This window comes from Macaca nemestrina, chromosome 8 (assembly GCF_043159975.1).
Source record: "Macaca nemestrina isolate mMacNem1 chromosome 8, mMacNem.hap1, whole genome shotgun sequence".
NCBI classification, from domain to species: Eukaryota; Metazoa; Chordata; class Mammalia; order Primates; family Cercopithecidae; genus Macaca; species Macaca nemestrina.
Genome location: NC_092132.1, coordinates 36,413,396 through 36,430,604, shown reverse-complemented (window position 1 = coordinate 36,430,604; position 17,209 = coordinate 36,413,396). Strand labels below are relative to the sequence as shown.

Here is a 17,209-nt window from a genome sequence, read left to right as displayed (position 1 = left end):
CACCCACCTCAGCCTCCCAAAATACTGGTGGGATCACAGGCGTAAGTCACCATGCCCGGCCTACAGGTCTATTCTTAATCCACCAGATACCTTACAGGAAATTTAGCTAAGGGTATTTTTTCATTGTCAGTTAATAAAATAAAAGTGGAGAAGCATTCGCATTTGATGTATTCAGTTGTTATCTTGAGAAAAGACGCATGTTTTCCGAGCTTCCATTAAAAAAATACAGATTTAAGACCAGGCATAGTGCCTCACACCTGTAATCCCAGCACTTCAGAAGGCTGAGGTGGGTGGGTCATTGGAGCCCAGAAGTTCAAGACCAGCCTGGGCAAAATAACAAAACGCCATCTCTACAAAAGAATACAAAAATTAGCTGAGCGTGGTGGTGTGTGCCTGTAGTCTCTGCTACACGGGAGGCTGAGCTGGGAGGATCACTTGAGCCCGGGAGGTCAAGGCTGCAGTGAGCTGTGATCATGCCACTGTGCTCCAGTCTGGGTGACAGAGTGAGATCCTGTCTTTAAAATTAAAAAAAAGTATAGATTTGCCCACTGGCTACTTTAGAGAAATAATAAAGCTGAAGCATACTTTTCTCAAAAGATGTGTCTATAAATTTTCATTTCAGAGGTTTGGTAACAGAATGGCACTGGTATAGATTTTTACTAGATGATTTTTCCACCTAGAAATAAACTGAGACAAAACATTGCTAGGCGGTTCATGTGATTGGAAATCCAGAGGACAGGAGAAGGGGAAAAGCACCCAGGGCCGATAGATTCTATAAAGTGGTCCAGAAATAGGAGTTGAAAAACTTAACAGACCCTACGCAGTTTAAATTGATGTTCCTAGCTCAAAGAGGCCTTTTAAAAATAATTGTTATAAGCATCAGCAGATTGCAGCTGAAATGGTTTGAAATCAATTTTAACTCATTTTCCATTCACAAAATATGAGAGGAGGAAGCCAATGGTACTGATTCACTTGAGAAACAGTACAAGGGTTTTCATAGTAGAGAAAGAGGTTGATTTCAGCTCAGACCGATATTTCAAGCTTCAAGGGCCGTGTCTAGACTGAGAAGGATTTGCTAACCCCAAAGTCCTATCAAACAAGGAGTGTAAATGTATTTCAGAGCAGCTTAGGTACTGGCGTTTCTGCAGAACTTAGACGATCAACAACGACAAGGCCAGCTGCTTCTAGACCCCTGGCTTATGATTTCAGCTTTCCAAATTAAAGACGGTCTCATCAGCACATTTAATAGTAAATCCTCCAAGAGCAGAAGACTCTGAGTCAGTGAGGACTGACTGGCATTTGTGAGTGTGTGTGTGTGTGTGTGTGTGTGTCTGTGTGTGAGAGAGCGAGCGAGCGAGCGTGTATGTTCTCATTAGGGGACGATCTATGATTTGACAGCCTCACTGCTGCTGCTCCTGCTGCTGCTCCTGCTTCTGCTGCGGCTGCATGGTTTGTCATTAGTTGGAAAGCGCTGTGAGGCTTTGGAGAAACTGCAGTTTTAAAGACTGAGCACTGCTAAGTGGTCTCCCTCTCAAATAGAGTAGATGAGATTTTCCGAAAGATTAGAAACTTGGAACTATTACCACTTCATCTACCCAGAAAATCAGGCAGTGCTACAGAGGATAAGGTAAGAGAAGGAATTGTCCTCTCTTGTATCTGTGGGGCAGGGGGCATGGGGAAATGTCATCTCAAAGGCTTTCTATTTTATACCAAAGACATCTCACCCTCTGAGAGCAAAAGAGGCAACAGCTAAATTTGTAACAAGCTTGATTATCGAGCTTCTTGGCTTTTTCCTCTGGTATCTTTTTCTTCTTCATCATAGTTTTGCCAGGCATCTAAGAGGTGTATTAGTATTTATTTTTCAGTTAGCAGATATTATTTAATTTTTTTTCAATCGGGCATTGTTTCAAAACAAGGAGTTTTTACTGTTTCTCTTTTCTTAAGCATTTTTCTCTGTTAAGAGGGAACTGATCCCTCTTAATGTGAGCTGGTCAAAACAGTTACTCCATTCTACACTAGAGATGCAATAAAGGAAGTTTTAAGAAGTACACATGAGCCCTATTCCCACAGAAAAATAGGAAGTGAAAGGAGTGGAAGTGAGGGTTATTTGTGATTGGGACTTGATCAGAAATTGTAACACTATTAATGAATATGTACTATGACCCTTCACAGGGGGATGGAACTGCTGCAATAAAGGTGAGCGCTGGAAAGAAGATGTTTTGAGAAGTCAGTGTTTCTGAGAAACTTTAAGCCACTAAAGATGGAAAACGAGACAGTCAGTGAACTGAACCAAACACAGCTTCAGCCACGAGCAGCGGTGGCCTTAGAATACCAGGTGGTCACCATCTTACTCGTGCTCATTATTTGTGGCCTGGGCATTGTAGGCAACATCATGGTAGTCCTGGTTGTCATGAGAACCAAGCACATGAGGACCCCCACAAACTGCTACCTGGTGAGCCTGGCAGTAGCTGATCTCATGGTTTTGGTGGCCGCAGGCCTCCCCAACATAACAGACAGCATCTATGGTTCCTGGGTCTATGGCTATGTTGGATGCCTCTGCATTACTTACCTCCAGTATTTGGGAATTAATGCATCCTCTTGTTCAATAACAGCCTTTACCATTGAGAGGTATATAGCAATCTGTCACCCCATCAAAGCCCAGTTTCTCTGCACGTTTTCCAGAGCCAAAAAGATTATCATCTTTGTCTGGGCTTTCACATCTATTTACTGTATGCTCTGGTTCTTCTTGCTGGATCTCAATATTAGCACCTACAAAGATGCTATTGTGATATCCTGTGGCTACAAGATCTCCAGGAATTACTACTCACCTATTTACCTAATGGACTTTGGTGTCTTTTATGTTGTGCCAATGATCCTGGCTACCGTCCTCTATGGATTCATAGCTAGAATCCTTTTCCTAAATCCCATTCCTTCAGATCCTAAAGAAAACTCTAAGACGTGGAAAAATGACTCAACCCATCAGAACACAAATTTGAATTTAAATACCTCTAATAGATGTTTCAACAGCACAGTATCTTCAAGGAAGCAGGTAAGCAAAACCCAAACTCCAAGTCAATAGAGGAAATGTGGGATAGAGTTCCTTGGAGATGGGAACAACTTTGCCCTGTTTAACTGATGGCAAAACCGAAATACAATCATGCAAATGTTTCACAGTGTAAGCTTCTGCCTAACATATTAAATCCATCTCTAAAGCAACTGGAGATCTAAAAATAGATAGGGAAAATTGGATAGCACATCAGCAGGTATCAGTTCAGGTGCTATTAAGATACAAAGAAATATAAACAGAAACTCTGGAAATTTACCTTTAATATGTTTGTGCCTCTCTGGAAATGTTATCAGAATATTTGGACAATTTCTGGCTTCTGTAGGAAAGAATTCTATTGCATGATAAAGAATTATCTTAAAAATTCATTGCACAACAAATATTTGACAGGACAGTTTGAAAACAGGTTAGTTAAAAAATAAATGAAACTTTCTTTGCCATTCTACAGTTACTCACAATGGAGACATATACCTGGCAAAGGTTCTTGGACTTATTTGTGGTAGGCTTAGTGGGGGAAGATTCTATCACCCTCTCCTCCAGCTCCTTGCACAGTGTCCCAGCATGCAGAAGCTGAAAATGCACTTTGCTCAGGAAATGTTCTAATAAAAAAGACAACATCAAGCTCAATTTTTCAGAAAGAATGACTCAATTTTTTTAAAAAATCTGTTTTTTTCCTAAAAATTCTTTTATGCTTTTAGGTCACCTGAATGCCCATATAATTAGTTGAATAGTGGTTTCATTAGTGAACCAAGTGCAAAACTTTATTGCAGTACATATGATTTATGAAATGATATAGGAATAAAATACTTTTATATCATTTACACATTTATCTATGTTTGTACACTTCTTCTAAGTTACTTATAAACTTAGCTTTAAGTTTCTTTTCCTTGTTTGGTAAATATAATGAACAGATGATAAATGTTTATTCTCATAGTTAAAAAAGAAAGCTAAACTTGAAATCAACATGCTGATTCTTTTAAATGGGTTGAATTTTCTGATATTTCTTGCAAGGAATATAGTTCTCTCTGTGTACCTAGTTAGAAACTGAGCGTACTTTGTAAAAAAGTATATATATGAATCATTCCCACTGTTACTTCATAAATTCTAGTTGATATATGCATTGTAACCAGACACAGCGAAATAAACTGCTAAAAAATTTAAGAGTTTTAGATATGCATGAAATGAATAATGAACCATAACTTAAAGGAAACATACACTGCATTTTAAATGTTGCTGTAATACCTGGTTTATATAGTACTTATTATTTAAGATAACTAGATGATAGGAGAGATGACCTAAGCAACTATTGCCAGCTCTTAGATTTCTTTTGCCTTGGATCTAGCAGTGCTACCTACTCTAAGGCTTATTTGGCCATTTATTACCCAAAATTTGATTAATGGAAATTTAGAGATCTATTGACTATCTTCCAAGACAAACGTTGACAATATAATAAGAAAGTAAAGAATATGTACATCTCAATTAGACACCAAACATGGGTTAATGTCAGCAGCGAGGAAGGTCAGGGAGTAAATTCATTCATTAGACTCCAATTTGCATTCCTGTTATAAATTTTTAAAACTTGTTTGTCTTGCCTAATGTCCTTTCTTTCCATTACAGTCATTAGTACCTATCAGCATTAATATGTTTTAATTTGCTAATTGTGTTACATATTCACATTCTTATTTCAAAACTGTTACCGACAAGCTGTCTTTACAGAGGCTGTATGATAGAAGAAAAAGCCAAAGCTTTGGCTCCAAACTTGGGCTTAAATGCCAGGATTCCATTCAAACTCTATAACCTTGGATAAGCAGAACTCTGTGAGCCTTAGTTTTGTCATCTATAAAACGAGATAAGTAGCAATATCCAAGATCCGTGTGAGGACCCATGAAATACCTCCTGAAAGATGCTTAAAGTGGAGTGGTGATTAATGCCTGAGTGTTAACTAGGCTCCTTCTTAATTTTAAAAATATATTTTGGCAACTGTGAGGGAACTACAGGTTTTTCCTTAAAAATCCACATTCACTGCTTTAACAAAGATTACTTGTTGAACAAATATGTATATGACATGGTAACTTCTTTACGGAGTTTGTTTTAATAATTAGAGCATTTGGAAATACATTCTGAGCATTTGGGGTTGTCACATTAACACCACTGTCAGCCTCCAAGAATAAGGAATGAAGTTCCCTTGTTGCAAACACCAATAACACCCTAACTGAGAAACATGGAGTGACATATAAGCCAAGAGGAGTGTATTTAAGCAATGTGCCTTGTAATTCAACCCTCATTATAGATGGGATGGGAGTTCAGAGAAAACAAGGAAAATTACTGGGCTATAGGAATCAGAGAAGTCTTCAAGGAAGAGGTGGCTTTTGAGATGGCTCTGGAAGGATGAAGATAATTTGAAAAGTAGAAGTCAAGGACAGTATCCCATGCATAAAGCACAAGACATAGTGGCTGGGATGAGAATGGCGTGGGTTTGGAGAGGGGCCAAGTAGGGGCATATCGAGTGGAACTTATGGGATGGAGCGACTTAGTTGTCTGAAATGAATGATGTATATAGGGGAGTAGTAAAAAGTAAGACTGGACTGAAGTGTATGAGAGTGAAAGAAGAGAAAGAGACAGAGAGACAGAGAAGGCTGTGGAGGATCCAGACAATCGGGCAAAGAAAGGAATTTGAACTTAATGCAGAGGCGACAAAGAATGTGAGTGATGAGCAGGGAGCAGCGATGATGAAATGGTATTTAGGGATGAGAAATCTGACAGCTCTTGGGGAGGCAGATTTGAAGAGAGAGAGATCGGTGGCAGAGAGACCACTTTGGAAGTTGTTAGTAGCGATACAGGCATGAGGCAGTAAGATCATCTATCAGGAGAATTTAAAGTAAAGAGTAAACCAGAAAGATGTTTCAAAGAAAGAAACGGTGTGATGTAAACATATCCGACATAAAGGATGAAGAAAGGACAATTCAGCATGGCCCCAGGATTCTGAGTCTAGAAGAATGTGGTGCCCCTGATCAATAGAAATGAGAACAGTGAAGGGGAACCAGTTTTGTACAAAATTAGTGACCTGCTTTTTTCTTCTTCTAAAATACTTATTTTCTTAAATCTTTGAAAGGTTCAAACCTCCACCTTCTATAGCCAAAGGACTTTCATTTTAATATTTTCTCTGCATTTTTTTCTTTTAGGCAAGTTTAATTTACAGTTTAATAAATACTCATCTGGGTCAGGTCTTTCTAACCAAGTTCTTACATTCAAATGTGCATAGCCTAAAAGAGTCACATTTATAAAGGAAGTAAAAGAGCATTTACATGTAAAGGACAAATGTGAGTTTTTTCCTTGCTTATGTGTTTTTAACTTAACATTCTCTATGCAGAAAATCCAGGCCAGAATATTTGTTTTCTTTTTTCCAGAGATTCAATTATGTTTTAGGAAACCATCGAAATGTTGGGTAAATTAAGTAAGATAAATTACCCAAACTTATGGCTTGGAATTGTGTAAACCAAAAGGATTATTTCATTGACTAAATACATTGCTTTTATAGTTGGTTGTTTTAATATAAAAGAGGCATTGTTTAAATTTTCATATTTGCCTCATTTCAGCTCTATCTACACAATGCCTCCAGAGTCCCTCATTTCAGTCAATTCAGGGGTTCCACATTATGTAGATACAATATCTCTATTATTGACTCTGTATTTCTATGTAATTGATTGGATTTCTGGTATTTTGAAAGCACAGAAACACCTGAACATCTTAGTAAAATGTAATATCAATAAACACATTCAATTCAAATATGTACTTTCTACAGAATGCAGAAATATGCAGAATATTTTATAGATTTATAAAACAGGCTACCAGTTTTATTTTCAATGGAGTTACTTTAATATTTTTTTCTTAATTCTTACAGAATACCTAGTAGAGAAACCATGTAACATAGTCTTAATAGAAGCTCTAAGAGTAATGGCAGAATTCTTACTATGGAATTCACTTGACTCATCAAGCCTTAAAAATATCAGTCTTTGTTTCCAGGAAACTATTAAATATCTAGAAGGAATATTGGTAACCCAAGAAACAAAAACAACTTTCCTTTTTATTATTTATTTATTTTATTTTTATTTATTTATTTTTGAGATCGAGTCTCCCTCTAGTCCAGGCTGGAATGCACTGGCAGTATCTCAGCTCACTGCAACCTCCGCCCCCAGAGTTCTAGAGATTCTTCTGCCTCAACCCCCTGAATAGCTGGGATTACAAGTGTGCACCAACACACCTGGCTAATGTTTTGCATTTTTAGTAGAGACAGGGTTTCACCATGTTGGCCAGGCTGGTCCTGAACTCCTGACCTCAGTTGATCCGCCAGTCTCTGCCTCCCAAAGTGCTGGGATTACAGGCTTGAGCCATCGTGCCTGGCACAACTTTCCTTTTTAAAGTAATGCACACCTTTTGCTGTTATTGGTGGTGATGACACTGATGCTATAAAAGCAATCATGTGTATTATGGAAAATATAGAAAACTAGAATAGGAAAAAGCCATCTCTTACCTTCTGACCCCACCTCTCAAGGACCAAAATCATCATCATTTTGTTATATTGCTTTTCTTATGTTTTCACTGGATCTTTTTTTTTTTAACACAATTATAGTCAAATGTATATGTAGTTTTGGCTTCCAGGTTTTCCATATAAAGTTTTGGGAATAATATTCTCAAAGGGAAAGCACAAGGCAAAGCAAAAGAAAATGATCAGGATTGAGTTCGTTTCTCTGAGCCTCAGTTTTCTCATCAATAAGATAAGAAAAACAATGACCTCATAGTGCTGTTGCTGAAGTCATATGAGATATAACAGACAAAATTCAGGTTTGCTTTCCTCCCACCTGTCCAGCCATCTACTCTTCCCTCTCTCCTATGCGTCTCAGTGATCCCCACCTCACTGGGCACCCTCCCGACCCTCTCTTAAGCACACCTCAGTCATACAATGCTCATGGAAAATGAAGACACTCAGATAAAGAACTGGCTTCCATGTGTCTTCCCTCTTCTCCCCTGCCTTGCTCCAACTCCTACCTCTAGTGCTATTTACATTTTCTTTCTTTGTTTTTTTTGTTTTTTTTTTTTTTTTTTTTTTGAGACAGAGTCTCGCCCTGTCACCAGGCTAGAGTGCAGTGGCACGATCTCGGCTCACTGCAACCTCCTACTCCTAGGTTCAAGTGAATCTCCTGCCTCAGCCTCCCGAGTAGCTGGGATTACAGGCATGCGCCACCATGGCCAGCTAATTTTTGTGTTTTTAGTAGAGATGGGGTTTCACCATGTTGGCCAGGATGGTCTTGATCTCCTGACCTCATGATCCGCCTGCCTTGGCCTCCCGAAGTGCTGGGATTACAGGCATGAGCCACCATGCCCGGCCTATTTACTTTTTAAAGAATACATATTTTGGGGTGTGAATGAATGTTTAATTAAATTGGGGGAAGATACTGAACAATAATGACCTACTGCAAAATTTTACTTAATGTTGACCCAGCTCTAGCTTTAGAACTTTTGCTTTCCCTCCAACTCATTAAAAAAAAAAAAAAAAAAGTAAAGGAGACTAAGAAGATAGTTACTGACCAGCCTTCACCTGTCTGGTGCTTGGATACCCCAAGGTTGCATTTTGAAGAATTCATGAGAGGCTATGTAAAACCTGCAAGACACATAGGAAAGGAGGCACATTGTTGGAATGTCAGGCAGTAGGGCTGACATTTGGAACCATAAAATCTCATAAATTATAAACGTAAGCAACTGCCAGTTCCACCTACATCTAAGAGAACCTTTACTCAACAGATTCATTCTTCTCCCCAGGTAGCTTAATCAATGATTAAGCTCACAGGGCAAATTAATGATATTAAACTCTTCAGTATTAGGCCTAAATTAGAGGTTTCCCAAGAGTACTGAGGCTACAGACTCATCTTTCATTTTATTTTTTTTAATTTTTTCATTTTTCAATTTTTCTTTTTTTAGAGATGGGGACCTTGCTCTGTCATGCAGGCTGGAGTGTAGTGGTGCAATCATAGCTCACTGAAACCTCTACCTCCTGAGTTCAAGAAATCATCCTGCTTCAGTCTCCCAAGTAGCTGGGACTACAGGTGCACACCGTTGTGCCCAGTTCATCTTTCATTTTTAATTGTTTTATTTATTCCAATGTCTGGGTTCAACTATATGCTTAATAGTGTAAATATCTCTAAGTTCAGGAGAAAAATGTATAATTTTTGTGACAGCTTACAGCTAAGTGTGCCATTTTATTTTTATTAAAGAATAGTTATCTATTTTCTGATTCACATCCTGTGTAAGAAAAGATTTCGTACATATCCTATAAATTATCTCCTAAAGTTGTGTGTTTTGTGTGCTTTGATTTAGATAAATACACATTGGTTATTCCTAATTTTATATTTGCATAAAAACTGCAAATATAAAATTAGGAATAAATAATGTGTATTTATGAATAATTGAGCCATAAGTTCACTAGCAGAGAAAAATAAATTATTCTATATGCCTACAAAAAAGAAAGACCAATGCTCCTATAGAATTCAATCTGTTCACACAAGAAACATCATAAAATCAGCTAAACTTGAAGATGACAAACTACTTTATACTTCTTTACATAGCCTCTCATGAATTCTTCAACATGCACACAGATACTCCAAGTTCTAGACACATGAAGTCTGGTTGGTAAGTATGTTCTTAGTTTCCTTTAGGTTTTTTTTTTTTTTTTTTAATGAGTTGGGGGAAAAAGCAAAAGTTATAATGCTTGAGCTGGGTCAGTGTTGAGCAAAAGTTTTGCAACAGGTCATTCTTATTCGATATGTTCCCTAATTTAATTAAACATTCGTTCACATCCAAAAAGCCCCTAGCACTATCCTAGGTATAGAGGCTACAGGGATCTATAAATATAAACTCTTTATCTTCAAGGAGCTTAATATGGGCCATGTACACAAATAATTCTGAGTATAACACTAAATTCTATGAGAGAAAACATGGCAGCCATGAAAGGAGAGGAAAATGGGGGAAGGCTTTTGGAGTACATAGTATTTGAACTGGACCTATAAAGGTGGGATGAATGCCTGCAAGCAGCAGTAAAGTCAGAGAGAAAAGAAGGAAAGTTCAACAGAAAGGGGGAAGTAAATGGGAGAAGACTGGGCATGTTCAGAGTGGGAATAATCTGGTATTGTTGAAGCAAGCTATGGAAGGCAAGTGCCTGGAGAAGGAAGTCTGAGCCAGATTGTGGTCCTGCTACATCTAATTCCCACCTCTCCTCCCCATCCTGTCCCTTGTCATTCTATATGCTTTCTTCTATGCCCATGCTTACGACTTTCACCTGAGTCTTCGGTGTATAGCTTCAGAAAAGACATCTCCCTACCCATAAATACAATTGCTTTTTGGACATCACATAATTACATCAAATCCGATAGGTCTAAAACAAAACACATTATTTTGCCTCATAAACCTCTACCTCTTTATTTCTTTCCTACGTTAGATTCCCAAACCAGAAACCTGGGGGTCCTTCTAAGGGCCTTCTTCTCCTGTTATCCCCCTGCTCCCCATAGCTAAGCAATAACCATGTCCTAGTGATTCCAGCTCATTATTCTCCTGCTGACCTACTTCTCCACTTGCACCACTGCTGCCCTGGTTCACCGCCTCTCACTGCCCTATTTCACTGCACACCTTACCAGCTTCTCTTGCTCCCATGGCACTCTCCTCCAAATCATTCTGCACATTACTCACTAAGGGATCTCTCTAACACAGAAATACTATCAGCATAATTTTTACAGTCCCCTGAGCGCTGGAGTTTTAACTCCTTAGAATCACAAATAAGAACTTGTCCCTTTCCTACATTTTCGGCTTCCTCTCACGTGGCTCTCACAACTTACACATTATGCTCCAGCAATTCTGAATTATTTGTAGTTCTCTGAACTTGCTGCATTCTCTCAGCTGGAACACCCTTCATCTGGCAAACCCCCAATTATCTTTCAAGTCATAAATCAAAAATGATACCCAACCGCCCCATCAAACCTTAACTGAATTTCTCAGGTAGATTTATATAGCTACATTCCTAACTACATATATGTTAGGTGTTCTTCCTATGTTTCCACAGTACTTTGCATACACATATGCTTTAGTAATTCTTTGTCCTCATAATTGGTAGCATGTCTTCCCACTCTCACTCACATCCCGAAGAATAGGGCCATGTATTCTGGTACCCTCAGCCCTGTGTTTGGCATACAGTAGGTTCCCAAAAGTGTACACACTCAGTGGTGTGTAGCTGCCAAGGAGTACAGGCTTTGCAAGAGCAGGTGATTAGTCTCACTCCCCAACTCCGCATTCGGTGCCATCACACTGGTGGCTTAAAATTGGTCATGGTTGAATTACTTTACAAAATCAGCAAATATGACAAGCCAGGGTCCCCTCTTTTTTTGTGGAGAGATGATTGTTAAATACTTATCAGCACACTTTAGTGTTTGTGTGTGCATGTATATATAAAAACATGTATGTGTATATATATAAAATATGTAATTTTACAAATGTAGTAAAAGAAAGTCTGAAAGAATACATTCATACAGACTTAGGGGCTCGGTCAAGTCCAAAACTCTATTTTGCTTCCTGAAAAATTATCCTTTACATGTGACATATTCTTCTCTGATTTTAATTAAAATCTCCTTGTCTTTTATTAAATCCTTTTTGAATTCCCAAAATAACAAAAGTGCAACTAGCCAGCACGATGGTGATTGTGTTAGTAGAGAAGATGTTTTAGGAAGATTTCCCCCTCCAAATAGGACAGGCTGATTTGGAAACATGGCACACTCAGATAATTGACTTCATTGTACAACAACCTGTTGGCTTTCCCATGAATCTTTAAATTCCTTCCACAATAAGATAGCTACCTCGGACAGAAGGCATAGAGAGGCAGAGAAATGACAGCCCAGGGAAGGGAAACAAAATGAACAGAGGTATAGAGATGAGAACAAATCCATCTGAGTGCTCCTATGTGACTAATTTTCCTTAAACAGTTTTCACACATTTATCTCCTTAAAAAAAAAAAAAAATATATATATATATATATATATATATATATATATATATATATATATATATATATCTCCCAGCTTCTCTGAGGGCTTTCAATACCCTTTAAAATATGACCCTTTCATCACTTTTCTTTCTTCATCCATTATCTCTTCAATTCAATTAACATTTATTAAGCACCAATTTTATGCCAAATACTGTCTAAAGAACCAATAATACTCTCTTCTGGAACATTCAGTAGAATATGAAAGATCTACATTAAAAACAAGGTTAAGCTGTGCAGTGTACAGAAGACAAGAAAATGGTACTTATTGTGCGTAAGGTTGAAGGCAAGCCCCCAATGGGATACAAGTCACACTCAGGCTTGAATAATGAGTAGGCATTCACCAGGCCAACATGAAATACAAGACCTTCCAATATGCAGAAGTAGTCAATGAGGCCAGAAAAACAAAACCCAAGACCACCATCAACACCTGCCTTCTCAGTTTTCTCTTCAAGCTATTGAGCAATGCCAGAGAATATCACATTCTACAGACAGTGGCTTCTTCACCCTTGGAGTTTCCATTCCAAATGGGCCTTCAGGGATTTCTGTCTATCCATGTGCAGAACCATAATCAGTTTCCTCTTTTTATGTCTTAAATGCCTATTTCAAAATTCCCTACTGTTCTTGTGTCATTTTACATAGAATTCTTTCCTCTGAAATTTCTCATACACCCAATATCTCCCTTCTATTGTTATGACGGCAGTTCCAGTCCCATTGTGTCCTCTCTGCACTGTAGGCAAGAAGGCTGATCTCCTGCCTTGCCACATATGAAGAAGCTTCCTTCCAATCCCCCTCCCTCTTTTTTTTTTTTTTAATTTATTTATTATTATTATACTTTAAGTTGTAGGGTACATGTGCATAACGTGCAGGTTTGTTACATATGTATACTTGTGCCATGTTGCTGTGCTGCACCCATCAACTCGTCATTTACATCAGGTATAACTCCCAATGCAATCCCTCCCCCCTCCCCCCTCAACATGATAGGCCCCGGTGTGTGATGTTCCCCTTCCTGAGTCCAAGTGATCTCATTGTTCAGTTCCCACCTATGAGTGAGAACATGCAGTGTTTGGTTTTCTGTTCTTGTGATAGTTTGCTAAGAATGATGGTTTCCAGCTGCATCCATGTCCCTACAAAGGACACAAACTCATCCTTTTTGATGGCTGCATAGTATTCCATGGTGTATATGTGCCACATTTTCTTAATCCAATCTGTCACTGATGGACATTTGGGTTGATTCCAAGTCTTTGCTATTGTGAATAGTGCTGCAATAAACATACGTGTGCATGTGTCTTTATAGCAGCATAATTTATAATCCTTTGGGTATATACCCAGTAATGGGATGGCTGGGTCATATGGTACATCTAGTTCTAGATCCTTGAGGAATCGCCATACTGTTTTCCATAATGGTTGAACTAGTTTACAATCCCACCAACAGTGTAAAAGTGTTCCTATTTCTCCACATCCTCTCCAGCACCTGTTGTTTCCTGACTTTTGAATGATCGCCATTCTAACTGGTGTGAGATGGTATCTCATTGTGGTTTTGATTTGCATTTCTCTGATGGCCAGTGATGATGAGCATTTTTTCATGTGTCTGTTGGCTGTATGAATGTCTTCTTTTGAGAAATGTCTGTTCATATCCTTTGCCCACTTTTTGATGGGGTTGTTTGTTTTTTTCTTGTAAATTTGTTTGAGTTCTTTGTAGGTTCTGGATATTAGCCCTTTGTCAGATGAGTAGATTGCAAAAATTTTCTCCCATTCTGTAGGTTGCCTGTTCACTCTGATGGTAGTTTCTTTTGCTGTGCAGAAGCTCTTTAGTTTAATGAGATCCCATTTGTCAATTTTGGCTTTTGCTGCCGTTGCTTTTGGTGTTTTAGACATGAAGTCTTTGCCCATGCCTATGTCCTGAATGGTACTACCTAGGTTTTCCTCTAGGATTTTTATGGTATTAGGTCTAACATTTAAGTCTCTAATCCATCTTGAATTAATTTTCGTATAAGGAGTAAGGAATGGATCCAGTTTCAGCTTTCTACTTATGGCTAGCCAATTTTCCCAGCACCATTTATTAAATAGGGAATCTTTCCCCATTTCTTGTTTCTCTCAGGTTTATCAAAGATCAGATGGCTGTATATGTGTGGCATTATTTCTGAGGACTCTGTTCTGTTCCATTGGTCTATATCTCTGTTTTGGTACCAGTACCATGCTGTTTTGGTTACTGTAGCCTTGTAGTATAGTTTGAAGTCAGGTAGCGTGATGCCTCCAGCTTTGTTCTTTTGACTTAGGATTGTCTTGGAGATGCAGGCTCTTTTTTGGTTCCATATGAACTTTAAAGCAGTTTTTTCCAATTCTGTGAAGAAACTCATTGGTAGCTTGATGGGGATGGCATTGAATCTATAAATTACCTTGGGCAGTATGGCCATTTTCACGATATTGATTCTTCCTATCCATGAGCATGGTATGTTCTTCCATTTGTTTGTGTCCTCTTTGATTTCACTGAGCAGTGGTTTGTAGTTCTCCTTGAAGAGGTCCTTTACATCCCTTGTAAGTTGGATTCCTAGGTATTTTATTCTCTTTGAAGCAATTGTGAATGGAAGTTCATTCCTGATTTGGCTCTCTGTTTGTCTGTTACTGGTGTATAAGAATGCTTGTGATTTTTGCACATTAATTTTGTATCCTGAGACTTTGCTGAAGTTGCTTATCAGCTTAAGGAGATTTTGGGCTGAGACAATGGGGTTTTCTAAATATACAATCATGTCATCTGCAAACAGGGACAATTTGACTTCTTCTTTTCCTAACTGAATACCCTTGATTTCTTTCTCTTGCCTAACTGCCCTAGCCAGAACTTCCAACACTATGTTGAATAGGAGTGGTGAGAGAGGGCATCCCTGTCTTGTGCCAGTTTTCAAAGGGAATTTTTCCAGTTTTTGCCCATTCAGTATGATATTGGCTATGGGTTTGTCATAAATAGCTCTTTTATTTTGAGGTACGTTCCATCAATACCGAATTTATTGAGCGTTTTTAGCATGAAGGGCTGTTGAATTTTGTCAAAAGCCTTTTCTGCATCTATTGAGATAATCATGTGGTTCTTGTCTTTGGTTCTGTTTATATGCTGGATTATGTTTATTGATTTGCGAATGTTGAACCAGCCTTGCATCCCAGGGATGAAGCCCACTTGATCATGGTGGATAAGCTTTTTGATGTGTTGCTGAATCCGGTTTGCCAGTATTTTATTGAGGATTTTTGCATCGATGTTCATCAGGGATATTGGTCTAAAGTTCTCTTTTTTTGTTGTGTCTCTGCCAGGCTTTGGTATCAGGATGATGTTGGCCTCATAAAATGAGTTAGGGAGGATTCCCTCTTTTTCTATTGATTGGAATAGTTTCAGAAGGAATGGTACCAACTCCTCCTTGTACCTCTGGTAGAATTCAGCTGTGAAGCCATCTGGTCCTGGACTTTTTTTGGTTGGTAGGCTATTAATTATTGCCTCAATTTCAGAGCCTGCTATTGGTCTATTCAGGGATTCAACTTCTTCCTGGTTTAGTCTTGGAAGAGTGTAAGTGTCCAGGAAATTATCCATTTCTTCTAGATTTTCCAGTTTATTTGCGTAGAGGTGTTTATAGTATTCTCTGATGGTAGTTTGTATTTCTGTGGGGTCGGTGGTGATATCCCCTTTATCATTTTTAATTGCGTCGATTTGATTCCTCTCTCTTTTCTTCTTTATTAGTCTTGCTAGTGGTCTGTCAATTTTGTTGATCTTTTCAAAAAACCAACTCCTGGATTCATTGATTTTTTGGAGAGTTTTTTGTGTCTCTATCTCCTTCAGTTCTGCTCTGATCTTAGTTATTTCTTGCCTTCTGCTAGCTTTCGAATGTGTTTGCTCTTGCTTCTCTAGTTCTTTTAATTGCGATGTTAGAGTGTCAATTTTAGATCTTTCCTGCTTTCTCTTGTGGGCATTTAGTGCTATAAATTTCCCTCTACACACTGCTTTAAATGTGTCCCAGAGATTCTGGTATGTTGTATCTTTGTTCTCATTGGTTTCAAAGAACATCTTTATTTCTGCCTTCATTTCGTTATGTACCCAGTAGTCATTCAGGAGCAGGTTATTCAGTTTCCATGTAGTTGAGCGGTTTTGATTGAGTTTCTTAGTCCTGAGTTCTAGTTTGATTGCACTGTGGTCTGAGAGACAGTTTGTTATAATTTCTGTTCTTGTACATTTGCTGAGGAGTGATTTACTTCCAATTACGTGGTCGATTTTGGAGTTAGTACAATGTGGTGCTGAGAAGAATGTATATTCTGTTGATTTGGGGTGGAGAGTTCTATAGATGTCTATTAGGTCTGCTTGCTGCAGAGATGAGTTCAATTCCTGGATATCCTTGTTAACTTTCTGTCTCGTTGATCTGTCTAATGTTGACAGTGGAGTGTTGAAGTCTCCCATTATTATTGTATGGGAGTCTAAGTCTCTTTGTAAGTCTCTAAGGACTTGCTTTATGAATCTGGGTGCTCCTGTATTGGGTGCATATATATTTAGGATAGTTAGCTCTTCCTGTTGAATTGATCCCTTTACCATTATGTAATGGCCTTCTTTGTCTCTTTTGATCTTTGATGGTTTAAAGTCTGTTTTATCAGAGACTAGTATTGCAACCCCCACTTTTTTTTGTTCTCCATTTGCTTGGTAAATCTTCCTCCATCCCTTTATTTTGAGCCTATGTATGTCTCTGCATGTGAGATGGGTCTCCTGAATACAGCAGACTGATGGGTCTTGACTCTTGATCCAGTTTGCCAGTCTGTGTCTCTTAATTGGAGCATTTAGTCCATTTACATTTAAGGTTAAGATTGTTATGTGTGAACTTGATCCTGCCATTATGATATTAACTGGTTATTTTGCTCGTTAGTTGATGCAGTTTCTTCCTAGCCTCGATGGTCTTTACATTTTGGCATGTTTTTGCAATGGCTGGTACCGGTTGTTCCTTTCCATGTTTAGTGCTTCCTTCAGGGTCTCTTGTAAGGCAGGCCTGGTGGTGACAAAATCTCTAAGCATTTGCTTATCTGTAAAGGATTTTATTTCTCCT

The 17,209-nt window shown here is 38.5% G+C and overlaps 1 protein-coding gene across 1 annotated transcript in view; it reads left to right on the top strand.

The window, feature by feature from the left end:
* The first annotated feature begins 1,324 nt into the window (after positions 1-1,324).
* Positions 1,325-17,209, top strand: part of LOC105475977 (thyrotropin releasing hormone receptor) — a 45,816-nt gene continuing 29,931 nt past the window's right edge. The window contains exons 1-2 of the mRNA XM_011731525.3: positions 1,325-1,627; positions 2,173-3,049. Coding sequence (XP_011729827.1) covers positions 2,261-3,049 — 789 coding nt within the window. The 5' untranslated portion in view covers positions 1,325-1,627; positions 2,173-2,260. The remainder of the gene's footprint in view (positions 1,628-2,172; positions 3,050-17,209) is intronic.